At 46.4% G+C, this 27,453-nt stretch overlaps 1 protein-coding gene across 1 annotated transcript; it reads left to right on the top strand.

The window, feature by feature from the left end:
- The first annotated feature begins 25 nt into the window (after positions 1 to 25).
- On the top strand, positions 26 to 25,867 carry LOC138785141 (very-long-chain 3-oxoacyl-CoA reductase-B-like). Its single transcript, XM_069960734.1, has 12 exons — positions 26 to 200; positions 8,403 to 8,714; positions 13,962 to 14,044; positions 14,120 to 14,195; positions 14,299 to 14,409; positions 16,928 to 16,992; positions 17,601 to 17,645; positions 20,382 to 20,416; positions 21,678 to 21,759; positions 24,729 to 24,794; positions 25,553 to 25,702; positions 25,775 to 25,867. Exons 1-12 carry the CDS (start codon positions 26 to 28, stop codon positions 25,865 to 25,867), a joined length of 1,293 nt encoding a protein of 430 aa, XP_069816835.1.
- Positions 25,868 to 27,453: the final 1,586 nt, after the last annotated feature.

The raw sequence follows: 27,453 nt of genomic DNA, 5'->3' as shown, positions 1-27,453 counted from the left end.
TGCTCCCTGTATCTGTCAGACAGCGATGGTCCTCAGAGTCTATGTTATCTCTGGGACCACAAAAGATGGACTCAAGTCCTTCATGCTCTACCTCACAGGTGTCGCCCTGCGGCCCCCCAGCTGCTTCACAACTACAATTCCCATCATGGCTCACAACGCAGGTGACAACAGGACACTCTCGGTCACTTCACTCAACTCAGGTAACTAGTACTGGTGTTTGTGTCACCCGACACTGTAGGGAAACAGGTGGTACAGCAACAAAAGGTCTCATTCCAAGTATTCTGTTCTTTTTCTTCTAAAGTTCCAGCAGAGCACAGTATTAAATTGGGTAGGGACGCTCAAGACAAACTCCTCTCCACTACTCTGAGCTTTCACAACCTAGTCTTCTCCACTGCTCTCAGCTCACTCTATCATTCTCAGCACGCAACCAAGTCAGCACTGCTACTTTACGTTCACTATCTCTTCATTTCTCGGTTCAGAGCTAGTCCAGTCAAGTCTAAAGTATTGTCTACTTGTATGCCAACTTCACACCGGACCACCGTGATAAGCGCCCAAGGGACCCATCACAACCCGGCAGGTCACGGACCATTGGGGAAAGGGTTAGCCAGTCTCAAAAAAAATAAAAGCAGATGTGCCACCATACCTGTGTGCTGATTCTGCACTGGCATCACGACAAATAACCATCTGGCTGAGCTATATTTAGCCGATTAACCACCACAGTAGTGGCGTCCCACAGTACCATCTAGCAAGTGACCAGTTGAGCACGCACCACAAGTGCATGGTTGGCAGTCGATGAGCGGCTCTTCAGCTGACTGTTATCGTCATTACACTGATTCAGAATCTGCTGAATCGGCCTGATCGGGCAGATTATCGCTCTCTGGTGTACCAAGGTGCTACAAAAACAGGGCATAGCTGCCGGAACCTGACACTCGGAAAACAACTCCCAACTAGATTTGCATTTCCAGGGAAATACATAGTGCTTGAAAAGAGCGCCCCTTTACCAGTGACTTCCTTTTAAGAGAAACTTTAATCCTGGGTGCCATCCCTTTAAGAGCGACTTGGGTCCCATCCCTTTAAGAGCAACTTGGCTCCCGTCCCTTTAAGAGCAACATGAGTCCCTTTAGGAGCGACCTGGGTCGCTTTAAGAGCCACCTGGGTCCCTTCACTCTTAAAGGGACCCAGGTCGCTCTTAAAGGAACCCAGGTCGCTCTTAAAGGGACCCAGGTCGCTCTTAAAGGGACCCAGGTTGCTCTTAAAGAGACCCATTTTGCTCTTAAAGGACCCTTTTCGCTCTTAAAGGGACCCTTTTCGCTCTTAAAGGGACCCAGGTCACTCTTAAAGGGACCCATTTCGCTCTTAAAGAGACCCAAGTCCCTCTTAAAAGGACCCAGTTCGCTCTTAAAGGGACCCAAATCCCTCTTATAGAGACCCAGGTTGCTCTTAAAGGGACACAGGTCGCTCTTAACGTTGTCCCGGAGGAGCGATCTACACATGTTTACCGGCCGGGTGTCTTCGCCAAAATGGCGCTGATCCCGGCTTAGCACTTGGATGCCTTCGGCTGCAGCAGCCAAAAGCAATCGAGTGCAGATCTCATTGATCTTTGCTGTATTACTATACAGCAAAGATCTCAATGAGAGATCAATGCACTTATACTAAAGGTCCCCCATGGGGAATAACCCTAACCCCAGGGGGAATAACGCTAGCCCCAGGGGGGAATAACCCTAACCTCGGGGGGAATAACCCTAACCCCAGGGGGAATAATCCTAACCCCAGGGGGAATAACCCTAGCCCCAGGGGGGAATAACCCTAACCTCAGGGGGGAATAACCCTAACCTCAGGGGGAATAACCCTAACCCCAGGGGGAATAACCCTAACTCCAGGGGGGAATAACCCTAACCCCAGGGGGAATAACCCTAACCCCAGGGGGGAATAACCCTAACCCCAGGGGGGAATAACCCTAACCCCAGGGGGAGAATAACCCTAACCCCAGTGGGAATAACCTTAACCCCAGGGGGGCTTCTAGTATAAGTGTAAAAAAAAAAAAAAAAGTATTTTTATTAGTAATAAGCCCCCTCCCCTAAAAAAAAGTTTGAATCACCCCCCTTTCCCCATGTTATAAATAAAAGTAAATAAATAAATATGTTTGGTATTGCCGCGTGCGTAATCGCCCGAACTATTAATTAATTACATTCCTGATCTCGCATGGTAAACAGCGTAAGCGCCAAAAAATCCCAAAGTGCAAAATTGCGCATTTTTGGTCGCATCAAATCCAGAAAAAATGTAATAAAAAGCGATCAAGAAGTCGTATATGCGCAATCAAGGTACCGATACAAAGAAAACATCATGGCGCAAAAAATGACACCTCCCACAGCCCCATAGACCAAAGAATAAAAGCGCTATAAGCCTGGGAAGAAAGCGATTTTAAGGAACATATATTTGTTAACAATGGTTTGAATTTTTTACAGGCCATCAGATAAAAGAAAAGTTATACATGTTACATATCGTTTTAATCGTAACGACTTGAGGAACATGCATGACAAGTCAGTTTTACCCCAGGGCGAATGGCGTAAAAACAAAAAAACCCTAATTTTTTTAAAAAAAGCGTTTTTTTGTTCAATTTCACCACACTTTGAATTTTTTTCCTGCTTTTGCAGTGTACTTTACGCAAAAATTTAGCCTGTCATTGCAAAGTACAATTAGTGACGCAAACAATAAAGGCTCATGTGGGTTTCTAGGTGGAAAAATGCAAGTGCTATGGCCTTTTAAACACAAGGAGGAAAAAACGAAAACGCAAAAACGAAAACTGGCCCCGTCCTTAAGGGGTTAAAGGGACCCGGGTCTCTCTTAATGTGACCCATTTAGAGCGACTTGGGTCCCTTTAAGAGCGACTTGGGTACCATCCCTTTATGAGCGACTTGGTTACCGTCCCTTCAAGAGCGACTTGGGTACCGTCCCTGTAAGAGAGACTTGGTTACCGTCCTTGTAAGAGCGACTTATCTAATTCCTCTTACACAGCGGCTTGGGTGCCGTCCCTTTAAGAGCTGCTAGGGTACCGCCCCTTTAAGAGCGGCTTGGGTACCGTCCCTTTAAGAGCAGCTTGGGTACCATCCCTTTATGAGCGGCTTGGGTACTGTCCCTTTAAGAGCGGCTTGGGTACCGTCTTTTTAAGAGCGGCTTGGGTGCCGTCCCTTTAAGGACGGCTTGGGTACCGTCCCTTTAAGAGCGGCTTGGGTACTGTCTCTTTAAGAGCGGCTTGTGTACCGTCCCTGCTACATGCCTGCCTCAGCTCTGCTATTTTACTAACTGAACTCTGCTACTTATAATGGTAAAGATCATTGCTCGGTTACCATGACAATCTTACTCATGTCAGTGAGACAAAATCGTTAACCTACTACATATTACATCTTCTATTGGCCAATAGTGGACATGTGACTGTGTGAATGTTGTAATACATTGACTGACAGGACCTTAGAGTTCCTATTGGCTGCTATATTTCAGCTATTTGCATATGTGCTGTGATTGGCTGTTAGTGGTTAGAGTGTGGCCATTATTTCCAATGGGCCATTATTTTCTATGGGAAATTAGGGGTGTTTCAACGTAAATTTCTTAAAAACGACAAATCCAATCGAAACAAAAAATAGATAGCACACCTCACACCGCCGAGGGCTTCGAAATGCAGTTTGAACGGAGCCTGTGCGCAAAGCAGTTCGGGGAAGGAGAAGAAGAAGAAGAAGATAGGGATTTTGTACAACTAACTGCATTATTACTTCTTCTTTTTTTGTCATCATGATACAGTAAATAGTTTTCCAGGATCATATATGTTATATTTCTCTGGCCCGAGCAAGTTTTTGGTCCTTCAACTTCTCACTCTGAAACTCTGAACTTGAAAGGCCGTATCACACGGCACCGAGACACCGAGCGAGGAGCAGCGGAAGGGGCTGCCTGGATGATCCTAAAGGGCCTATTCCACGAAATGATTAGCGTTCATAAACTCGCTCAAGCGACCGCTTGTTAACGATAATCGCTTTGTGGAATTGGTGTAAACGAGCGAACGACAAAGGCGAAATCATTATATCGTCGTTCAAAATTGTTTTTCAGCATGTCGAAAAAAAATTGTTGTTCTTTGAAAGTTAATTCGCAAATCGGTTTGTAAAATTAGAAATCTTTTTCAGCCGTTCGTAAAAAGGTTTAAAAAAAGGAGGTGAGTCGTATGGTCATGATCACCCCGGCGTACGTTTTAAACGACCATGTAACGACCGCAAAATAATCGTTACACTACATATATCGTTATGTCTTATCATTCCCTAAAAAAATTGTTTAGTGATCGTTAACGAGCGAGTTTATGAACGTTAATCGTTCCGTGGAATAGGGCCTTTAGATCACTCGCACTCCCTACAGACGTCAGCAAACCGTCAAAGAACTTACAGGGATCTTTTGCGCTATGATCTCTAGTTTTTATTAATATCATATTGGTGTAACAGAAAAATTGATTGATTGCTTTTTATTTTTTTGTGATATATAGTTTAATAAAATCAGCAATCCTGGTGCTTTTTTTTTTTTGTTTGTTTCCGTTTACGCCGCTCACCGTGCGGGATCAATAATGTTATATTTTAATAGATTGTAAAATTCTGCACGCTATGATATGTAATATGTTTATTTATTTATTGATTGATTAATATTTTTATTTTTATAATGGACAAGTGGGTCTTTTACACTTTTATTGGGGGGGGGTTATAAGGGTTTTTAATACACTTTTTTTTTTTAACTTTCATTTACTGTAAAATATGCAACCATTAGATTGCATATACTGATCTATGCCATAACATAGCATAGATCAGTGTTATCGGCGATCTATGTATAGAGCCTGCCTGAGAGCAGACTCTATACATAGATCGCCGAACCGACAGGACGGAGGTAAGGAGCTTACCCCCACCTGTTGGCATATGCAATCGGGACCCCTGCAGCATGGCTTCGGGGGTCCAGATCACTCAGTGACAGATGCTTGATCTGTCACTGAGCACCTTAAACGCCACAATCGTTGTAGATCACAGCGTTTAAGGAGTTAATGAGAGTCAGCTGCGGGAACGTATATATACAGATTGCTGACGGGAAGGGGTTAAAAAATATATGTTCACAATACAGGTTATATTTCTATTACATTATACAATAAATGAAATAAAAATGAAACAGAGTTAGAGACCTGCTCGCGGGAGCGTACAGACTAGGATGACTGGGCAACAAGGGCTTTATTTGCCGATGGTCCAGCCATTGTACATAGAATTGCAAAGTGCCTATAGGTGATTGGGCGAGCCAGCCCCACGCCATTGTCTGAGTTCAGGTAATAAGTACATGGCACATGGTTATAGAGTAGATGGAGAAGGGGTAGCAGAGAGGGAGATGAGATTAGGGAATGTTATAAGCCTAAAGAGATGAGTGTCAGGGCGCACTTGAAACTGTGGGTGTTGGGTATAAGTCTGATGTCTTTAGGTTAAGCGTCCAGAGAACTGGTGCAGCACGAGAGAAGTTCAAGAGGCTGGAGTGAGAGGTTCTGATTATTGAAGATGTTAGTGTAAGATCATTAGCGGAATGTAAAGCACGGGAAGGATGGAGATAAGGGAGATGTATGGAGGGCAGAGCTGTGGAGATGAGGGAGATGTATGGAGGGCAGAGTTGTGGAGATAAGGGAGATGTATGGAGGGCAGAGTTGTGGAGATGTATAGAGGGCAGAGTTGTGGAGATGAGGGAGGAGATGTATGGAGGGCAGAGTTGTGGAGATGAGGGAGGAGATGTATGGAGGGCAGAGTTGTGGAGATGAGGGAGGAGATGTATGGAGGGCAGAGTTGTGGAGATGAGGGAGGAGATGTATGGGGGGCAGAGTTGTGGAGATAAGGGAGATGTATGGAGGGCAGAGTTGTGGAGATGAGGGAGGAGAAGTATGGAGGGCAGAGTTGTAGAGATGAGGGAGGAGAAGTATGGAGGGCAGAGTTGTGGAGATGTATGGAGGGCAGAGTTGTGGAGATGAGGGAGGAGAAGTATGGAGGGCAGAGTTGTGGAGAGCTTTATGGGTGAGGGTGAGGAGATTGAAGTGGATTCTAGATTTAATGGCTAACCATTGCAGTGACTGGCACGGGGGGGAGACGTCGGTAAAGCGTCTGGAGAGGAAGATGAGCCTGGCTGCTGCGTTCAGGATAGACTGGAGAGGGGAGAGCTTAGAGAAAGGAAGACCAATTAGTAGGGAGTTACAGTAGTCAAGACGGGAATGGATGAGGGCGACAGAGTCTGAGCGGTGTCAGTGGTGAGAAATGGGCGGATTGTGGAGATGTTTTGAGATGTAGATGACAGGAGCGTGCAAGAGCTTGGATATAGGGAGTGAAGGATAGATCAGAGTCTAGCATGACCCCCAGACATCGAGCCTGATGCACAGGAGTTATGCTAGTACCACAGACTGAGTGTAAGATGTTGGGATTAGGTTGGTTGGAGGGAAGGAATACAATAAGTTCAGTTGAGAAAGAGAGAGGTCATAGTGTTAGAGAGAGCAGATAGACAGTCACTAGTATTTTGTAGGAAGGCAGGGGTGATGTCACGAGAGGAGGTGTATAACTGGGTGTCATCAGCAGAGAGATGGTATTGGAAACCAAACCTGCTGATGGTCTGTCCGATGGGGGCTGTATAGAGGGAGAAGAGGAGGGGACCCAGGACTGACCCTAACAGAGAGAGGTAGGGGAGAAGAAGTAGAGCCAGAGAAGGATACACTGAAGGAGCGGTCAGAGAGGAAGAAAACCAGGAGAGAACAGAGTCATTAAGACCAAGAGAGCAGAGCATGGAGAGGAGGAGCTGATGGTCTACAGTGTCACATACTACAGATATGTAGTATGGAGAGGGAGAGGGTGAATATTTTGGTGAGGTGAGTAGTGACAGCGAGAGAGAGGGACTGGAGGAGGTGTGAGGGAATAGGGTCACTAGGGCAGGTAGTAGGACAAGAGGAGCTTGGCGACTTCTTCCTCTGTCACTGGGTCAAAAGCTAAGAGAGAAGAGAAGGTGGGAGAGGGGATGGGACCTATGGGGCTTTGGGGCTGGGACATGAGGTCAGAACAGATGGTGCCAATTTTGGATTTGAAGTAGGAGGCCAGATCTTCAGCACAGAGGTCAGTGATGGGTGACTTGGGCTTAAGAAGAGAGTTAAAGGTATCGAAGAGGCGTTTTGGATTGTTTGACAGTGAGGAGATGAGAGGTGAAATAAGATTGTTTGGCGAGGTGAAGGGCAGAGTAATAAGATTTGAGAGTGAATTTGTAAAGAAGGGAATCTGCTGAGGTTCTAGATTTCCTCCACAGATGTTCAGCCGTCCTAGAGCACCGCAGAAGAAAGCGAGTTCTCGGCGTGTGCCAGGGCTACCGGCATCTGTGGCGGGGTGTGCGGAGAGTAGGGGAGGCTACAGAGTCTAGGGTCATTTTCAGGGTGTTGTGGTAGTGTTGTGTGGCCATGCTTGGGCAGGTGAGGGATGAGATTGGGGACAGTGAGGATTTAGGGAGTCTATGATTTGGTGAGTGTTCATACTGTACAGATTTCTGTATATGTATGGGGTAGGGGTGTCAGGACGGGGGCAGATGTTAGTAACTGTGAAAGAGAGGAGGTTGTGGTCGGATAACTCTGATGGACCATTTGTGAAGTTTGAAACTGAACAGTGGCGTAAGAAGATCAGGTCCAGGGAGTTCCCACCATTGTGTGTGGGAGAGTTTAGGCCCTATTCCACCGGACGATTATCGTTTGCATAATCATTAACGATTAACAATCTCAAACGACCGCTATTGCGAAAGACGTGAAAACGTTCACTCATTTCCATGGAATGATAATTGTTACTTATGATCGTAATTGCGAACGTTTTTCTTCACTATTTATTCGCTATTGCGTACGACGTCTTATTCAATGCGAACGATTTGAGAACGTTTTGCGAACGAGCAACGATAAAAATAGGTCCATGTCTTATAAAGCGATCAACAATTTCTCGTTCGGTCGTTAATTGTTAACTGCATTTCAACCGAACGATTATTGTTTAGATTTGAACGATTTAACGATAATCTGAACGATAATCGTCCGGTGGAATAGGGCCCTTTGTTAGCTGTGAGAGGCCGAATGAGGAGGTTAGAGAGAGAAGCTGAGAGGCGGGAGGAGAATGGAATATCTACAGGGATGTGGAAGTCGCCCAGGATGAGTGTAGGAACTTCTGTGGATAAGAAAAGAGGGATCACATGATTACATTCCTATATATAGAATTCCCCTTTAGGGAAGTTGTACGTATGATCTCCATGTGATTCTAGGCAGATTACATTACAGCGCACACCGTCCCACATGGAAAAGAAGGGGTTAAATGGAGGGTTCTTTGTCTGTAATCGTGTATTACCAGACAAGGGAGGGGCAGCGCTGCAGTCACATTGCAGGGTCAGCACAGGCAAGAGATCGCAGGGTCAGCGCAGACGAGAGATCGCAGGGTCAGCGCAGACGAGAGATCGCAGGATCAACGCAAGTGAGAACTCGCAGGATCCACAGGAACATCACATGGAGGAGTCCAGGTTCTCTCAGTGGCTCCACCTGCTGGGGCTCCTGGCTCTATCATATCTAGTGCTAAAACAGGTCTGGACTCTGCTGAGCGGGGTGAGGAACCATCTACTGTCCCGGTGGTGGAGGACTAACCTCAAGCAGTATGGAGGATGGGCAGGTAAGAGGGACGGGGTACACCGGGACTACCAGGGAACCATATACTTCTCCTAATACTGTATATACAGTCCAGATCCTGTATATATATACTACTACACAATGACCTGTATATACACACAGCCCAGATCCTGTATATACACTACTACACCGAGACCTGTATATACACTGCTATACCATGACCTGTATATATACTAGTACACCATGACCTGTATATACACATAGCCCAGACCCTGTATATACACTACTACACCGAGACCTGTATATACACTGCTATACCATGACCTGTATATATACTAGTACACCATGACCTGTATATACACATAGCCCAGACCCTGTATATACACTACTACACCATGACCTGTTTATACACCGCTAAACCATGACCTGTATATATACTACTACACTATGACCTGGATATACCCTACTACACCATGACCTGTATATACACTACTACACAATGTCCTGTATATACACTAATACACCCTGACCTATATATACACTTAGCCCAAATTTTGTAGATACACTACTACACCAAAAATAAGAGATTTAATACAGAAAACAATACTTAGCTGTAGTTACAGATGGTACAGATGCCCATTGTATATTATGGTCTAATATACGCCCATCTCCCTCGATGACCTCCAGGGTGCTGGGCACCTTCCATCCATGGTCCCAGCTGAGGCTGACTAGAAGCTACATACCCCCGACCTTTATAGTAAGTTTGGGTGGGGGGTGATGTGCTTCTATGTCTATGTAGACCACTGATGACCATGAATGGAAGTTATCTGATGTTTCCCCGGCCTTGTACATATTTACCAAGCACAATGGGGACCAAGTTTTACAACTACAGCTACAAGGTTCTTTCAGCCATAGAACAATAGCAACAACTGTATCCTCCAATGTTTACACTATTGTGAAGAAACCCATCCGGTTACACCTCTACATACACTACTACACCATTATTATACACACTACCGTTCAAAAGTTTGGGGTCACATTGAAATGTCCTTATTTTTGAAGGAAAAGCACTGTACTTTTCAATGAAGATAACTTTAAACTAGTCCTAACTTTACAGAAATCCACTCTATACATTGCTAATGTGGTAAATGACTATTCTAGCTGCAAATGTCTGGTTTTTGGTGCAATATCTACATAGGTGTATAGAGGCCCATTTCCAGCAACTATCACTCCAGTCTTCTAATGGTACAATGTGTTTGCTCATTGGCTCAGAAGGCTAATTGATGATTAGAAAACCCTTGTGCAATCATGTTCACACATCTGAAAACAGTCTAGCTCGTTACAGAAGCTACAAAACTGACCTTCCTTTGAGCAGATTGTGTTTCTGGAGCATCACATTTGTGGGGTCAATTAAATGCTCAAAATGGCCAGAAAAAGAGAACTTTCATCTGAAACTCGACAGTCTATTCTTGTTCTTAGAAATGAAGGCTATTCCATGCCAGAAATTGCTAAGAAATTGAAGATTTCCTACAACGGTGTGTACTACTCCCTTCAGAGGACAGCACAAACAGGCTCTAACCAGAGTAGAAAAAGAAGTGGGAGGCCGCGTTGCACAACTAAGCAAGAAGATAAGCACATTAGAGTCTCTAGTTTGAGAAACAGACGCCTCACAGGTCCCCAACTGGCATCTTCATTAAATAGTACCCGCAAAACACCAGTGTCAACATCTACAGGGAAGAGGCGGCTGCGGGATTTTGGGCAGAATGGCAAAGAAAAAGCCATATCTGAGACTGGCCAATAAAAGAAAAAGATTAAGATCGGCAAAAGAACACAGACATTGGACAGAGGAAGACTGGAAAAAAGTGTTGTGGACGGATGAATCCAAGTTTGAGGTGTTTGGATCACAAAGAAGAACGTTTTGAGACGCAGAAGAAATGAAAAGATGCTGGAAGAATGCCTGACGCCATCTGTTAGCATGGTGGAGGTCATGTGATGGTCTGGGGTTGGTGCTGGTAAGGTGGGAGATTTGTACAGGGTAAAAGGGATTGTGAATAAGGAAGGCTATCACTCTGCACCGCCATGCCATACCCAGTGGACAGCGCTTGGTTGGAGCCAATTTCATCCTACAACAGGACAATGACCCTAAACACCTCCAAATTGTGCAAGAACTATTTCCAGCAGAAGCAGCAGCTGGTATTCTATCATAGGTAATGGAGTGGCCAGCGCAGTCACCAGATCACCACCCCATTGAGCTGTTGTGGGAGCAGCTGGACCGTATGGTACGCCAGAAGTGCCCATCCAACCAATCACACTTGTGGGAGCTGCTTCTAGAAGCGTGGAGTACAATTTCTCCATCTTACCCCAACAGATTAATAGTTAGAATGCCAAAGGTGTGCAATGCTGGAATTGCTGCAAAAGGAGGATTCTGGGACGGAAGCAAAGTGTGATGGAAGAACAATGTTATTTCACATACAAATCATTATTTCTAACCTTGTCAATGTCTTGTCTCTATTTTCTATTCATTTCACAACGTATGGTGGTGAAGAAGTGGGACTTTTCATGGAAAACACTAAATTGTTTGGGTGACCCCAAACTTTTGAACGGTAGTGTGTATATTTATTTATATATATATATATATATATATATATATATATATACATATATATATATATATATATATATACACACACACACACACACACACACACAGCCCAGATCCAGTCATAAAGAGCCCCACTATCACATTACTAAACTTATGCTACCATTTAAAGATACACTGTGGTATATGAAAAAAGACTTGGCGGGTACCTTGGGAAAACTAAAAATACCTGTGCAGTCGCGACAATAGTAGAATGTTGGCTGAGGTGTTGATTTGGGAGCGGTTGGTCAAGGAGTGAAGGACTGTGAGCATAGGGGAGGGGGGAGGGAAGGGGTTTTTGGCCATTGACTGTTCTTTGGTCTGTGTGTCTTCACAATATTCTAGTTGACATTGTATACTTGAATAATCTGTAGATGGCGAAGTTATGTTATTTTATTGTATCCTTTTCTGTTCTCCTTGTTGGGAGTTGGTCTCCCTTCACACTAATTATATCTGTTTCAAAATAAAATAAATATTTAAAAAAAAAAACGTACAGAACATGGAACATGTAAATGAAGCTTAACAGTGATCCCCCATTATGTCCCCAGTAACAGTGCCAGTCATAGCGATCCCCATTATGTCCCCAGTAACAGTGCCAATCATAGTGATCCCCCATTATGTCCCCAGTAACAGTGCCAGTCATAGTGATCCCCATTATGTCCTCAGTAACAGTGCCAGTCATAGTGATCCCCATTATATCCCCAGTAACAGTGCCAGTCATAGTGATCCCCATTATGTCACCAGTAACACTGCCAGTCATAGTGATCCCCATTATGTCACCAGTAACACTGCCAGTCATAGTGATCCCCATTATGTCCTCAGTAACAGTGCCAGTCATAGTGATCCCCATTATGTCCCCAGTAACAGTGCCAGTCATAGTGATCCCCATTATGTCCCCAGTAACAGTGCCAGTCATAGTGATCCCCATTATGCCACCAGTAACACTGCCAGTCATAGTGATCCCCATTATGTCCCCAGTAACAGTGCCAATCATAGTGATCCCCATTATGTCCCCAGTAACAGTGCCAATCATAGTGATCCCCCATTATGTCCCCAGTAACAGTACTAATCATAGTGATCCCCCATTATGTCCTCAGTAACAGTGCCAGTCATAGTGATCCCCATTATGTCCCCAGTAACAGTGCCAGTCATAGTGATCCCCATTATGTCCCCAGTAACAGTGCCAATCATAGTGATCCCCATTATGTCCCCAGTAACAGTGCCAGTCATATTGATCCCCATTATGTCCCCAGTAACAGTGCCAGTCATAGTGATCCCCATTATGTCCTCAGTAACACTGCCAGTCATAGTGATCCCCCATTATGTCCCCAGTAACAGTGCCAATCATAGTGATCCCCATTATGTCCCCATTAACAGTGCCAATCATAGTGATCCCCCATTATGTCCCCAGTAACACTGCCAGTCATAGTGATCCCCCATTATGTCCTCAGTAACAGTGCCAGTCATAGTGATCCCCATTACGTCCCCAGTAACAGTGCCAATCATAGTGATCCCCATTATGTCCCCAGTAACAGTGCCAATCATAGTGATCCACCATTATGTCCCCAGTAACAGTGCCAGTCATAGTGATCCCCCATTATGTCCCCAGTAACAGTGCCAATCATAGTGATCCCCATTATGTCCCCATTAACAGTGCCAATCATAGTGATCCCCCATTATGTCCCCAGTAACAGTGCCAGTCATAGTGATCCCAATTATGTCCCCAGTAACACTGCCAATCATAGTGATCCCCATTATGTCCCCAGTAACAGTGCCAGTCATAGTGATCCCCATTATGTCCCCAGTAACACTGCCAATCATAGTGATCCCCATTATGTCCCCAGTAACACTGCCAGTCATAGTGATCCCCATTATGTCCCCAGTAACAGTGCCAATCATAGTGACCCCCATTCTGTCCCCAGTAACAGTGCCAATCATAGTGACCCCCATTATGTCCCCAGTAACAGTGCCAGTCATAGTGATTCCCATTATGTCCCCAGTAACAGTAACAGTCATAGCGATCCCCATTATGTCCCCAGTAACAGTGCCAATCATAGTGATCCCCCATTATGTCCCCAGTAACAGTGCCAGTCATAGTGATCCCCATTATGTCCCCAGTAACAGTGCCAATCATAGTGATCCCCCATTATGTCCCCAGTAACAGTGCCAGTCATAGCGATCCCCATTATGTCCCCAGTAACAGTGCCAATCATAGTGATCCCCCATTATGTCCCCAGTAACAGTGCCAGTCATAGTGATCCCCATTATGTCCCCAGTAACAGTGCCAATCATAGTGATCCCCCATTATGTCCCCAGTAACAGTGCCAGTCATAGCGATCCCCATTATGTCCCCAGTAACAGTGCCAATCATAGTGATCCCCCATTATGTCCCCAGTAACAGTGCCAGTCATAGTGATCCCCATTATGTTCCCAGTAACAGTGTCTAAAAATTCTACTGATGGTTTAGGGTAAGGGTCTCCAAACTGTGGCCCTCCAGCTGTTGCAATACCACATTTCCCATCATGCCTGGACAGCCAAATCCAAAGATTTAGCTGTCCGGGCATGATGGTAATTATGGTTTTGCAACAGCTAAAGGGCCGCAGTTTGGGGACCCATGGTTTAGGGTATTCATATTTTTATGTGAATGATAAGATTACATTGAGTATATTCTGTTAACTTCTCCCACAGTGGTTACTGGGGCAACTGATGGAATCGGGAAGGCGTACGCCATGGAGGTTAGTAGACTCTGGTCTAGCCGTCTGTATATCTATCAGTTATCCCTTCCTCATTCCTCCATATCATCTCTGTAGTTGGCCAGGAGGGGCTTCGATGTCGTCCTCATCAGTCGAAAAGAGGAGAAACTAGAAAAAGTGGCAAAGGAGATAGGTAAGTGACGAGGAGATCCCAACCATGATATCAAATCAAGAAGTCAAGGACATCTAATATGAAGGATGAAGCCCTAATTCTCCTATGTCTCTTATCTCTATAGAAAAACAGACCCAACAAAAAACCAAAATCATCCAGGTGGATTTCACGGGAGGATCTGACATTTATCCAAAGGTGGAGAAGGCCTTGAAGGATCTGGATATCGGCCTTCTAGGTAGGCTTCAGATCCAATGTTACAAATAAATTAGGGCCAAATATCCAATGTTCTACACCAGGCTAGTGATGAGCCAACAGTAAAATGTTCGAGTTAAACCTCAAACAGTAGGTGTGTTCGGTTCGGGTTTCGAACCCCATTAAAGTCAAAGGAAGATGTTCAGGTTAATTTTTGCACCTATACATGATAGGAGAAGCTGGAATTACTATCCAGAAGAGTAAAGTGGAAACATGGAACAACTTTAAAAAGAACATTTCGTTCTAACGATGACCGGAAAAAAAAATTAAGAGTGTAAAATACTGCATTTGTTTCAATGGATAACTGAAAAGATGAGCACAGCTTGCAAGCAGTGGCATAGCTGTAGGGCGTGCAGTGTCCTCTGCAGGCTGGAGTAGATTAAATGGCAGTACCATTGGTAGACAAATCTATCTCCACTAGAGATGAGCGAACCTGGAGCATGCTTGAGTCGATCCGAACCCGAACTTTCGGCATTTGATTAGCGGTGGCTGCTGAACTTAGATAAAGCCCTAAGGCTATGTGGAAATCATGGATATAGTCATTGGCTGTATCCATGTTTACCAGACAACCTTAGAGCTTTATCCAAGTTAAGCAGCCCCCGATACTCAAATGCCGAAAGTTCGGGTTCGGATCGACTCAAACCTGAACCCGGTTCGCTCATCTCTAATCTCCACTTCTTCTATCTCCCTACACCTGTTGCTGCTCGCTTACCAGCTCTAGTTCAGAATTCATTTAACAACCAACTCCTATGTACTAAGGATAGCTTCATATTACAGATGTTGAGATTATTTTTTTAAACAATTATTCATCAATACAAACAGACCAAAATTAGCTTTTGCCCACTCAGGATCAATTCAACAACGAACTCCAATGTACGAAGGATTGATTCTTGAAAAACCTGTGGAGATCTTTTTAAAAAAATAAATTAAAATTATTTAGCAATGAAAACTGACAAAAATTAGCTTTTGTCCACTTAGGATAAATTGGTACCATTGGTGGCAGCGAGAAGATCCCAGCGGGGAACATGAAGGTTGTGGTTCAACTAAATTAGGTAGCAAAACATGGCAGCAGAGATGGAGGCATTTAAAAAATAACCATTTGGAGGCTACAAAGAGGATGAGGAGAAAGAGGTGTATGCAGTGCGCATCAGGCTCATACAGGTGTATTTTTCCTAAATATATTCAGCTGTAACACTTGGAACGCTAGCTGTGGGCAGCAGTAGAATCCAAATTTTAGAAGCAGCAGGCATAGGAACTACAGACGTGATATGTAGTGTAGTGGAAATGTGTATTTCACATTGTCAAGAAGACATGCTACAGTTTACTAGTCAGTGACATCGGCAACCGGGGCAACAAAATGGTCAGAGATCCACGCTTGATTCATTTTTATAAATGTCAAACAATCCACATTGTCAGAGGATAGACGGATACATTTCTCAGTTATCACCCCGCCAGCTGTGCTGAATGTGCGTTCCGAGATAACACTGGCTGCTGGGCAAGATAACACTTCTATGGCGTGTCGAGCAAGCTCAGGCCTTTCATCCAGAATAGGTTAGTCCAAAAACATCGATGTTGAGGCGCAGATAGTCATGCACCATGGTCTTAAGGCGGTCTCTGTGTGTCATAATGCTGCCTTGCCTTGCCGACATTGGTGAGGTGGTAAAAATTGATTGCCAAATGTCACCCAGTAAGGTCCTGCCACACTGACCGCTGTGGCGGCTACTTGTGATTTTACTGTTGCCGCGCTGCTGACGCCGTTCCACTGTGACATTAGAATGTGAAAAACCCAAAAGATTTGTTTGGTCTCGAGTTGGTCAATGAGCACTGTGTCAAAATCCTGCATTCTACTATCAATTTCTGTGGGTGGAAGGAAATTGCTCACTTGTAACGTGGATCAAGGAGGGTTGCCACCAATTTACCAAATATTCTTTTCATCCAGAAGAGGAATCGTAAGGTCATACACTGATGTTGGGGGAGAGGGCAGGGATCACAGTTAGGTCAGGCATTTCTGTGCTTCATCTGATGCTCACCATTGTGCTTGGTGATGGAAGGTTTGCATGCAGCTGCTCAGGCATAGAAACCTTCATCATGAAGCTCCCAGCGGCACAGTCTTTGTGCTGATACCATGAACTTTGGTCTCTCCAGTTATGGAGTCAGTGACCTGTTCTGTAACTCTGCATTGTTTTTACTGTATGGCACAATTGCTGTGGTTCCTATCTACTTCCAAATAATACTGAGCATAGGGGGTAAATTAAATGAAGGCGGCATACCCAATTAAGATCTACAGCCCAATACTATTGTCCATATTGTGTGTCTCATATCAATCCCATATTTATCTAGCTCATATCAATCTATTTCTTCATCAATCTATTTGTCTCCTGGAATTAGGCTCACGGTATTTTTGTCACCAATAACGATATTCCCCATTAGCTGACGGGCCGTGTACCAGTAGAGCCGGACACCAGTGATAGCAGATTACCCGCTCTTTTCTCTTCTTACAGTGAATAACGTTGGCATGAGTTTAGGTATACCAGGAAGATTTCTTGACACCCCGGATCTAAACCAGGTGAGTTCCATGATTACTGCTTATAGAGAAAACCGTCTGCATATAAACCCATAACTGTAAGGAGAAGACCGACACATATGAAGGATACAGATAGAGCATGAGGGTATGTTCCTACTACGGAACATGCGCCAATATTTCAAGCAGAGGCCGCATGGCCAACTTGACTTAAAGTTCCGTCTGTCCCATAGACTTAATGATATTCTGAAGCTCAATCTGCCATTAGCCGAAAGAATCTATGGACAGGTCGGACTTCATGCGGAGTCAACCGCACGGCCTCTGCTAAACATTCCGGCACGTGGCGCATAGTGGGAACATACCCTGATGGTATAAGAAGAAGTCACCTCCGAGGTGGGGGAGTCAGTGATGGCGCATGTGAGAAGACTTACCACCTATTAACGATGCTCTACAATATGTGGCCATGCATACTTCACGCCATGCCGCATTGCCCCCTACTTATAGACAGAAGTAGAAACATCCCGAATTAACACACAAAATAAATCCCGAGAGCAATAATAGATATAGATGATTACAGTGGATCAGTATTGATATTGTTCCAATACAATATTTTTCAGAAATAATCATATTTTTCCTTTACGTTCAATTTCCAGAGAATAGAAGACATTATGAACTGCAATGTATTCTCCATGGTTCATGTAAGTAACCTCCATATACCCAATACAGATGATACAGATAGAAGGAGCTATGCGTCTCCTCCTCCTCCTGCAGGGTGATACAGATAGAAGGAGCTATGAGTCTCCTCCTCCTCCTCCTGCAGGGTGATACAGATAGAAGGAGCTATGAGTCTCCTCCTCCTCCTGCAGGGTGATACAGATAGAAGGAGCTATGCGTCTCCTCCTCCTCCTGCAGGGTGATACAGATAGAAGGAGCTATGAGTCTCCTCCTCCTCCTCCTGCAGGGTGATACAGATAGAAGGAGCTATGAGTCTCCTCCTCCTCCTGCAGGGTGATACAGATAGAAGGAGCTATGCGTCTCCTCCTCCTCCTGCAGGGTGATACAGATAGAAGGAGCTATGAGTCTCCTCCTCCTCCTGCAGGGTGATACAGATAGAAGGAGCTATGCGTCTCCTCCTCCTCCTGCAGGCTGATACAGATAGAAGGAGCTATGCGTCTCCTCCTCCTCCTGCAGGGTGATACAGATAGAAGGAGCTATGAGTCTCCTCCTCCTGCAGGGTGATACAGATAGAAGGAGCTATGAGTCTCCTCCTCCTCCTCCTGCAGGGTGATACAGATAGAAGGAGCTATGAGTCTCCTCCTCCTCCTGCAAGGTGATACAGATAGAAGGAGCTATGCGTCTCCTCCTCCTCCTGCAGTGTGATACAGATAGAAGGAGCTATGCGTCTCCTCCTCCTCCTGCAGGGTGATACAGATAGATGGAGCTATGAGTCTCCTCCTCCTCCTCCTGCAGGGTGATACAGATAGAAGGAGCTATGAGTCTCCTCCTCCTGCAGGGTGATACAGATAGAAGGAGCTATGCGTCTCCTCCTCCTCCTCCTGCAGGGTGATACAGATAGAAGGAGCTATGAGTCTCCTCCTCCTCCTGCAGGGTGATACAGATAGAAGGAGCTATGCGTCTCCTCCTCCTCCTGCAGGGTGATACAGATAGAAGGAGCTATGAGTCTCCTCCTCCTCCTACAGGGTGATACAGATAGAAGGAGCTATGAGTCTCCTCCTCCTCCTGCAGGGTGATACAGATAGAAGGAGCTATGCGTCTCCTCCTCCTCCTGCAGGGTGATACAGATAGGAGCTATGCGTCTCCTCCTCCTCCTCCTGCAGGGTGATACAGATAGAAGGAGCTATGAGTCTCCTCCTCCTCCTCCTGCAGGGTGATACAGATAGAAGGAGCTATGCGTCTCCTCCTCCTCCTGCAGGGTGATACAGATAGGAGCTATGCGTCTCCTCCTCCTCCTCCTGCAGGGTGATACAGATAGAAGGAGCTATGAGTCTCCTCCTCCTCCTGCAGGGTGATACAGATAGAAGGAGCTATGAGTCTCCTCCTCCTCCTCCTGCAGGGTGATACAGATAGAAGGAGCTATGTGTCTCCTCCTCCTCCTGCAGGGTGATACAGATAGAAGGAGCTATGAGTCTCCTCCTCCTCCTCCTGCAGGGTGATACAGATAGAAGGAGCTATGAGTCTCCTTCTCCTCCTCCTGCAGGATGATACTATGAGTCTCCTCCTCCTCCTGCAGGGTTATACAGATAGGAGCTATGCGTCTCCTCCTCCTGCAGGGTGATACAGATAGAAGGAGCTATGCGTCTCCTCCTCCTCCTCCTGCAGGGTGATACAGATAGAAGGAGCTATGAGTCTCCTCCTCCTCCTCCTCCTGCAGGGTGATACAGATAGAAGGAGCTATGAGTCTCCTCCTCCTCCTTCTGCAGGGTGATACAGATAGAAGGAGCTATGAGTCTCCTCCTCCTGCAGGGTGATACAGATAGAAGGAGCTATGAGTCTCCTCCACCTGCAGGGTGATACAGATAGGAGCTATGAGTCTCCTCCCCCTGCAGGGTGATACAGATAGAAGGAGCTATGAGTCTCCTCCTCCTCCTTCTGCAGGGTGATACAGATAGAAGGAGCTATGAGTCTCCTCCTCCTCCTCCTGCAGGGTGATACAGATAGAAGGAGCTATGCGTCTCCTCCTCCTCCTGCAGGGTGATACAGATAGGAGCTATGAGTCTCCTCCCCCTGCAGGGTGATACAGATAGAAGGAGCTATGAGTCTCCTCCTCCTCCTGCAGGGTGATACAGATAGAAGGAGCTATGAGTCTCCTCCTCCTCCTCCTGCAGGGTGATACAGATAGAAGGAGCTATGAGTCTCCTCCTCCTCCTGCAGGGTGATACAGATAGAAGGAGCTATGAGTCTCCTCCTCCTGCAGGGTGATACAGATAGAAGGAGCTACGAGTCTCCTCCTCCTGCCGGGTGATACAGATAAAAGGAGCTATGAGTCTCCTCCTCCTCCTGCAGGGTGATACAGATAGAAGGAGCTATGTGTCTCCTCCTCCTCCTGCAGGGTGATACAGATAGAAGGAGCTATGTGTCTCCTCCTCCTCCTGCAGGGTGATACAGATAGATGGAGCTATGAGTCTCCTCCTCCTGCAGGGTGATACAGATAGAAGGAGCTATGTGTCTCCTCCTCCTCCTGCAGGGTGATACAGATAGAAGGAGCTATGTGTCTCCTCCTCCTCCTGCAGGGTGATACAGATAGATGGAGCTATGTGTCTCCTCCTCCTCCTCCTCCTGCAGGGTGATACAGATAGATGGAGCTATGAGTCTCCTCCTCCTGCAGGGTGATACAGATAGAAGGAGCTATGTGTCTCCTCCTCCTCCTGCAGGGTGATATTCTTTTGCTCTAATACAATACACTTGTTTTGCAGATGACCAGGATTGTTCTACCAGGAATGGTGCGGAGGTATGGTGTTGGTGTAGTGGTATGATGTTGGTGTAGTAGTATGGTTGTTGTGGTGTAGTAGTATGTTGGTGTAGTGGTATGATGTTGGTGTAGTATGTTGGTGTAGTAGTGTGGTGGTGGTGTAGTAGTATGGTGGTGGTGTAGTAGTATGGTGGTGATGGTGGTGTAGTAGTATGGTGGTGGTATGTTGTTGGTGTAGTAGTATGTTGGTGTAGTAGTATGGTTGTGGTGGTGTAGAAGTATGTTGGTGTAGTAGTATGGTGGTGGTGTAGTGGTATGATGTTGGTGTAGTTTGGTGGTGTTGGTGTAGTAGTTTGTTGGTGTAGTAGTATGTTGGTGTAGTAGTATGGTGGTGTAGTAGTATGTTGGTGTAGTAGTATGGTGGTGTTGGTGTAGTAGTTTGTTGGTGTAGTAGTATGGTGGTGTAGTAGTATGTTGGTGTAGTAGTATGGTGGTGTTGGTGTAGTAGTTTGTTGGTGTAGTAGTATGTTGGTGTAGTAGTATGGTGGTGTTGGTGTAGTAGTATGTTGGTGTAGTAGTATGGTGGTGTAGTAGTATGGTGGTGGTGGTGTAGTAGTATGTTGGTGTAGTAGTATGGTGGTGTTGGTGTAGTAGTTTGTTGGTGTAGTAGTATGGTGGTGTAGTAGTATGTTGGTGTAGTAGTATGGTGGTGTTGGTGTAGTAGTTTGTTGGTGTAGTAGTATGTTGGTGTAGTAGTATGGTGGTGTTGGTGTAGTAGTATGTTGGTGTAGTAGTATGGTGGTGTAGTAGTATGGTGGTGGTGGTGTAGTAGTATGGTGGTGGTGTTGGTGTAGTAGTTTGTTGGTGTAGTAGTATGGTGGTGTAGTAGTATGGTGGTGGTGGTGTAGTAGTATGGTGGTGGTGTTGGTGTAGTAGTTTGTTGGTGTAGTAGTATGGTGGTGTAGTAGTATGGTGGTGGTGGTGTAGTAGTATGGTGGTGGTGTTGGTGTAGTAGTATGTTGGTGTAGTAGTATGGTGGTGTAGTAGTATGGTGGTGGTGGTGTAGTAGTATGGTGGTGGTGTTGGTGTAGTAGTTTGTTGGTGTAGTAGTATGGTGGTGTAGTAGTATGGTGGTGGTGGTGGTGTAGTGGTATGATGGTGTGGGGAGACATTTTAACTTATTATTTTTGCTACTTTGTTACAATCAGCTTTACACACCAGCAGTTCCCCCCTCCCTCCCTGTACATGATGACACATATATAACTGTGATGCTGACTGGCATTGTCTTCTCTCTTTATAGGAAGAGAGGAGTCATCATAAACGTGTCCTCCGCTACCGGGGCCCGGCCGTTCCCTATGGTGGCCATGTACGGCAGCACTAAGGTACCGGAGGAATCCCATACACAACTTATGGCTGACCAACAATGAGAGGTTGAGGATGTCCCACAGATTTCTATCAGAGAATAATACACAGCTGTAGGCAGAAGCCCCTGGTGATAATCCTCATTATTATCGCTATCACCATTGTAACCTATGGTTGTATCTATGTTTTCCAAAACTCTTTAGAGCAGACTCCAACTTCTCCAGACACCGGGAGTCAAACGCTAAGGAATCGGTTTCGGAGAATATTGCCGAACCCGAACAGATTACTACAATCACCACTATCATCACCGCCATCAATCTAATCCCTATAACCACCAGCATCGCTATCACCATCGTTGTTGTAATCGCCCACAGCTCTAGTATTATCGGTATAAATAACAGATTTTGATCATTATCACCAGCAGCTGTATTATCACTATAGTCACCAATATACAGGGGCGGAAAGGAAGTAAAAAAAAAAAACAACAACATACACATACGCCACCTGTCTGATGAACGTGCGATGGAAAATCGTTATATCATTCGAATTTGATCGCTAATCTTCCGGTGTGTATGCAGGAAGCGGCTACCAAAAATTCATCCGTGTCTTGGTCGCATCTTTTGAACCGACCATAAAATCGTTGTTAATCCTTTAGGTGTATGTACACATCGTTCGTTGCGATCAGGAGTATACAGTATAGGAACAATCGTAATAGTGATTCCAGGGATTACTCGCACATGCGCTAGTTATACAATGCGTTTCCACGTAACCGACCTGCTTAGATGTACCGGGATGGTGCGGTTTTCGTAGTTTCTTCTCAAGTCCGGCTGATAGTGGATGAATGGATGTGTTTCACCTTCTGGCAAGGAGCGCGCCCCAGGTGGTGGAGGGTACTCGCTGGCCCCACTAGGTATGGGCCCTATTCCACCGGACGATTATCGTTCAGATTATCGTTAAATTGTTAGAATCTAAACGATAATCATTCGTTTAAATAGCAGTTAACGATTAACAACCGAACAAGAAATCGTTGATCGCTTTATAAGACCTGGACCTATTTTTATCGTTGCTCGTTCGCAAAATGTTCGCAAATCGTTCGCATTGAATAAGATGACGTTCGATGACGTAACGATTATTGTTCCATGGAAATGAGTGAACGTTTTCAGGTCTTTCGCAATAGCGGTCGTTTGAGATCGTTAACGATTATGCGAACGATAATCGTCCGGTGGAATAGGGCCCTATCTCTACTGTGTGACATCACAACAGTTCTATTGTTTGGGGACAAAAAGCTCTTCTATTAGTTTTAGGTGTGGAGACTGGCGGCCACTCCAGGACCTAGGAACCCTTCTTACGGAGCCGCTCCTTACTTGCCCTGGCTGTGAAGACCCAGACCCAGCCACCACCCATCTTCAATACCTGCTGAGGGAAGGAGGTTGTTGTCCAAAATCTCACAATACATGGCCTCATTCATCCTCCCTTAAATACGGAGCCAAAAAGCTCCCCCAAAGTATGATGTTCCCCCCAAGTTTCATGGTTGGGACTGTGTTCTTGGGGTTGTACTCATCCTTCTTCTTCCTCCAAACACGGTGAAAGGAATTGATACCCAAAAATTCTATTTTGGTCTCATCTGACCACATGACCTTCTCCCATGCCTCCTCTGGATCATCCTGGAGATGTGCTGATGTGAGCAGGGGACCTTGCATCCCCCAGAGGATAATATATGACGGTATAGTGTGTTACTGACGGTAATATAATGGTAGCTCTTTGACCAGGTCCTCCCGTGTAGTTCTGGGCTGATTTCAGACCTTTTTTAGAATCATCTTTAACGCATGAGGTGAGATCTTGCATGGAGCCCCAAACGGAGGAAGATTGACAGTCAGCTTGTGTTTCTTCCACTTTCTAATGATTGTGCTGACACTTGTTGCCCCCTCACCAAGCTGCTTGCCTATTGTCCTATAGCCCATCCCAACCTTGTGCAGGTCTACAAATTTGTTCCTGGTGTCCTTAGACAGCTCTTTGGTCTTGGCCATGGTGGAGAGGTTGATTTTGTGCTTGTACAGGTGTTTTTTTACACATGTAAAAAGTTCAAATAGGTGCAATTAATACAGGTAATAAGAGCAGATTAGGAGGAGCTCCGTAGACATGTGTTCACACACACTGGAGAATAAATGCGCTAACACAATGGATGGCAATTACATGATTAATTGCTGTGATGTACTGATGCATTCATGTTGCATTTTCATTGTGTATGATGGCCATAAAGGAAAAGTCACAGCACAGATATATATACACTGCTCAAGAAATTAAAGGGAACACTCTTATCACTCTTATACCACAACCTGGTTACCTACTATTATCACTATGACATCACTCTCATAACACATCCTGGTCACCTGCTATTATCACTATGACATCACTCTCCTCCTCATAGTCACCTGCTATTATCACTATGACATCACTCCCCTCATCATCATAGTCACCTGCTATTATCACTATGACATCACTCTCCTCATCATCATAGTCACCTGCTATTATCACTATGACATCACTCTCCTCATCATAGTCACCTGCTATTATCACTATGACATCACTCTCCTCATCATAGTCACCTGCTATTATCACTATGACATCACTCTCCTCATCATAGTCACCTGCTATTATCACTATGACATCACTCTCCTCATCATCATAGTCACCTGCTATTATCACTATGACATCACTCTCCTCCTCATCAGTCACCTGCTATTATCACTATGACATCACTCTCCTAATCATAGTCACCTGCTATTATCACTATGACATCACTCTCCTCATCATCATAGTCACCTGCTATTATCACTATGACATCACTCTCCTCATCATAGTCACCTATTATCACTATGACATCACTCTCCTCATCATAGTCACCTGCTATTATCACTATGACATCACTCTCCTCCTCATAGTCACCTGCTATTATCACTATGACATCACTCTCCTCTCTCTTTTTCAGGTCTTTATGGATTTCTTCTCTCGCTCGTTGAACTTTGAGTACAGACGTGACGGGATAATAGTCCAGGTACACATGGGGGTTGGAGGGGCGGCAGGAGATCCTGCCACACACTATTGTCATCTCATAAACAGGTTGCCCACCTTAAACTAACTACCACAGGATAGGGGACAAATAAAAGATTGTGGGGGGTCCGACCTCCGTACCCCCCGGTGATCTCCAGAATGGCCCCCGGCTCCTTTATCTTGAATAGAGCTGCGGGTACGGCATGTGACCTGCGGCCCTATTCATTCCTATGGGGCCGCCGGAAAGAGCAGAGTACAGCTCCATAGGAATGAATAGGGCCGCAGGTCACATGCCGTACCCGCCACTCTACTCAAAATAAAGGAGCCAGGGACATTCTGGAGATCACCGGGGGGTACAGAGGTCGGACCCCCCCACAATCTCTTTATTTGTCCCCTATCCTGCGGTAGTTGATTTAAGGCGGACAACCTGTAACAATTCACAGGTACAAAAAGGCAGTAAGTCAAAATTGCTGCAAAGTGATCAAGTGTCTAACACTACAGGCTATAATATTATACTATAATAGCTTCTTACATATCTGTACTGCCCCCTGCTGGTTCACTGCAGTATAAACAATGATGTCACAGCAGAATAGTGAGTGCAGCTCTGGAGGTGACTGCAGCATAATATATGATATATCAGAGTAGTGACTGATCCAATAAACCTCATACATCTGGTGTATGTAATTTTATCCTGAGCACTATCAGCCAATCAGAAGACGGCTTGATCTCTCTCATTTACATACGGTTGTGCTGTGTCCCAAGTCAGTCCTGGCGCACCTGGTGTCCACCAACATGGCACATAATCCGGAACCCACCATCCTGGTGAAGTCCAGCGAGGAGTTTGCCTGGGAGGCTCTGAACACTGTGGGGTACACCCACCGCACCCACGGCTGCATCTCCCACGCTATCCAGGTACCCCCTCTACCCTCCTGCCCCTGGTGCCAGCTTGTAAGGGGGCACATACTTACTGTCCTGTCCTTGCAGGGTTATATCATGGACCTGCTGCTGACCGACGCCTTCATGAATTCCCAGATCTGTCGCTCTATCGCTGGTTGGGTGTGGAGAAGGATACTGTAAATGATCTGTCAATAAACAGTCAGAGAAGTGGTACTGTGCGCTGTCTGTATGTACCAGGTAACACGGCCCCTTCACTCCCACTGACCACACAGTCACTGGTGGTCCTGATGGCTTCCACAGGGGAAACGTCCATGGGAGCTTCTCTGACTAAGGTATCTATGCCGGGCCAAAAGCCACTACATATGTTTCCCAGAATATCCAAGGGTCCATACAGCGATGGTCCTCAGAGTCTATGTTATCTCTGGGACCACAAAAGATGGACTCAAGTCCTTCATGCTCTACCTCACAGGTGTCACCCTGCGGCCCCCCAGCTGCTTCACAACTACAATTCCCATCATGGCTGGACCAGTAAAGCTCCGGTTATAGCTGACCAGGCATGATGGGAATTGTAGTTTCACACCAGCTGGAGGAGGGGGGGGGGGAGCACGAGTCTGGCACCGCTGCTCAAGCTGTTTTTCTCCATCCAGTCCTTTCCTTCCACAGTGTCAGTGACTCCCTATCTGTACTGACTGACTGAACTCCTATGACTGACCTCTCGTCACCTCCAGCTGTGCCCTCCTGTCACCCTCCAGCTGTGCTCCCGTCTCCTGTCACCCCTCCAGCTGTGGCCCCCTCTCCTGTCACCCCTCCAGCTGTGCCCTCCTCTCCCGTCACCCCTCCAGCTGTGCCCTCCTCTCCCGTCACCCCTCCAGCTGTGCCCTCCTCTCCTGTCACCCCTCCAGCTGTGCCCTCCTCACTTGTCACACCTCCAGCTGTGCCCCTCACTTGTCACACCTCCAGCTGTGCTCCCCTCTCCTGTCACCCCTCCAGCTGTGTCCTCCTGTCACCCCCTCCAGCTGTGCCCTCCTCTCCTGTCACCCCTCCAGCTGTGCCCCCCTCTCCTGTCACCTCCAGCTGTGCTCCCCTCTCCTGTCACACCTCCAGCTGTGCTCCCCTCTCCTGTCACACCTCCAGCTGTGTCCTCCTCTCCTGTCACACCTCCAGCTGTGCTCCCCTCTCCTGTTACACCACCAGCTGTGCCCCCCTCTCCTGTCACCCCTCCAGCTGTGCTCTCCTCTCCTGTCACCTCCGGCTATGCCCTCCTCTCCTGTCACCCCTCCAGCTGTGCCCTCCTCTCCTGTCACCCTCCAGCTGTGCCCTCCTGTCACCCTCCAGCTGTGCTCCCTCTCCTGTCACCCCTCCAGCTGTGCCCTCCTGTCACTCTCCAGCTGTGCTCCCCTCTCCTGTCACACCTCCAGCTGTGCCCTCCTCTCCTGTCACCCCTCCAGCTGTGGCCCCCTCTCCTGTCACCCCTCCAGCTGTGCCCTCCTCTCCTGTCACCCCTCCAGCTGTGCCCCCCTCTCCTGTCACACCTCCAGCTGTGCCCTCCTCTCCAGCTGTGGCCCCCTCTCCTGTCACCCCTCCAGCTGTGCCCTCCTCTCCTGTCACCCCTCCAGCTGTGCCCCCCTCTTCTGTCACCCTCCAGCTGTGTCCTCCTGTCAGCCCTCCGGCTGTGCCCTCCTCTCCTGTCACCCCTCCAGCTGTGGCCCTCTCTCCTGTCCCCCCATCCAGCTGTGCCCCCCTCTCCTGTCACCTCTAGCTGTGCT

Source organism: Dendropsophus ebraccatus, chromosome 1 (assembly GCF_027789765.1).
Source record: "Dendropsophus ebraccatus isolate aDenEbr1 chromosome 1, aDenEbr1.pat, whole genome shotgun sequence".
NCBI classification, from domain to species: Eukaryota; Metazoa; Chordata; class Amphibia; order Anura; family Hylidae; genus Dendropsophus; species Dendropsophus ebraccatus.
This window is presented reverse-complemented; position numbering and strand designations above follow the sequence as displayed.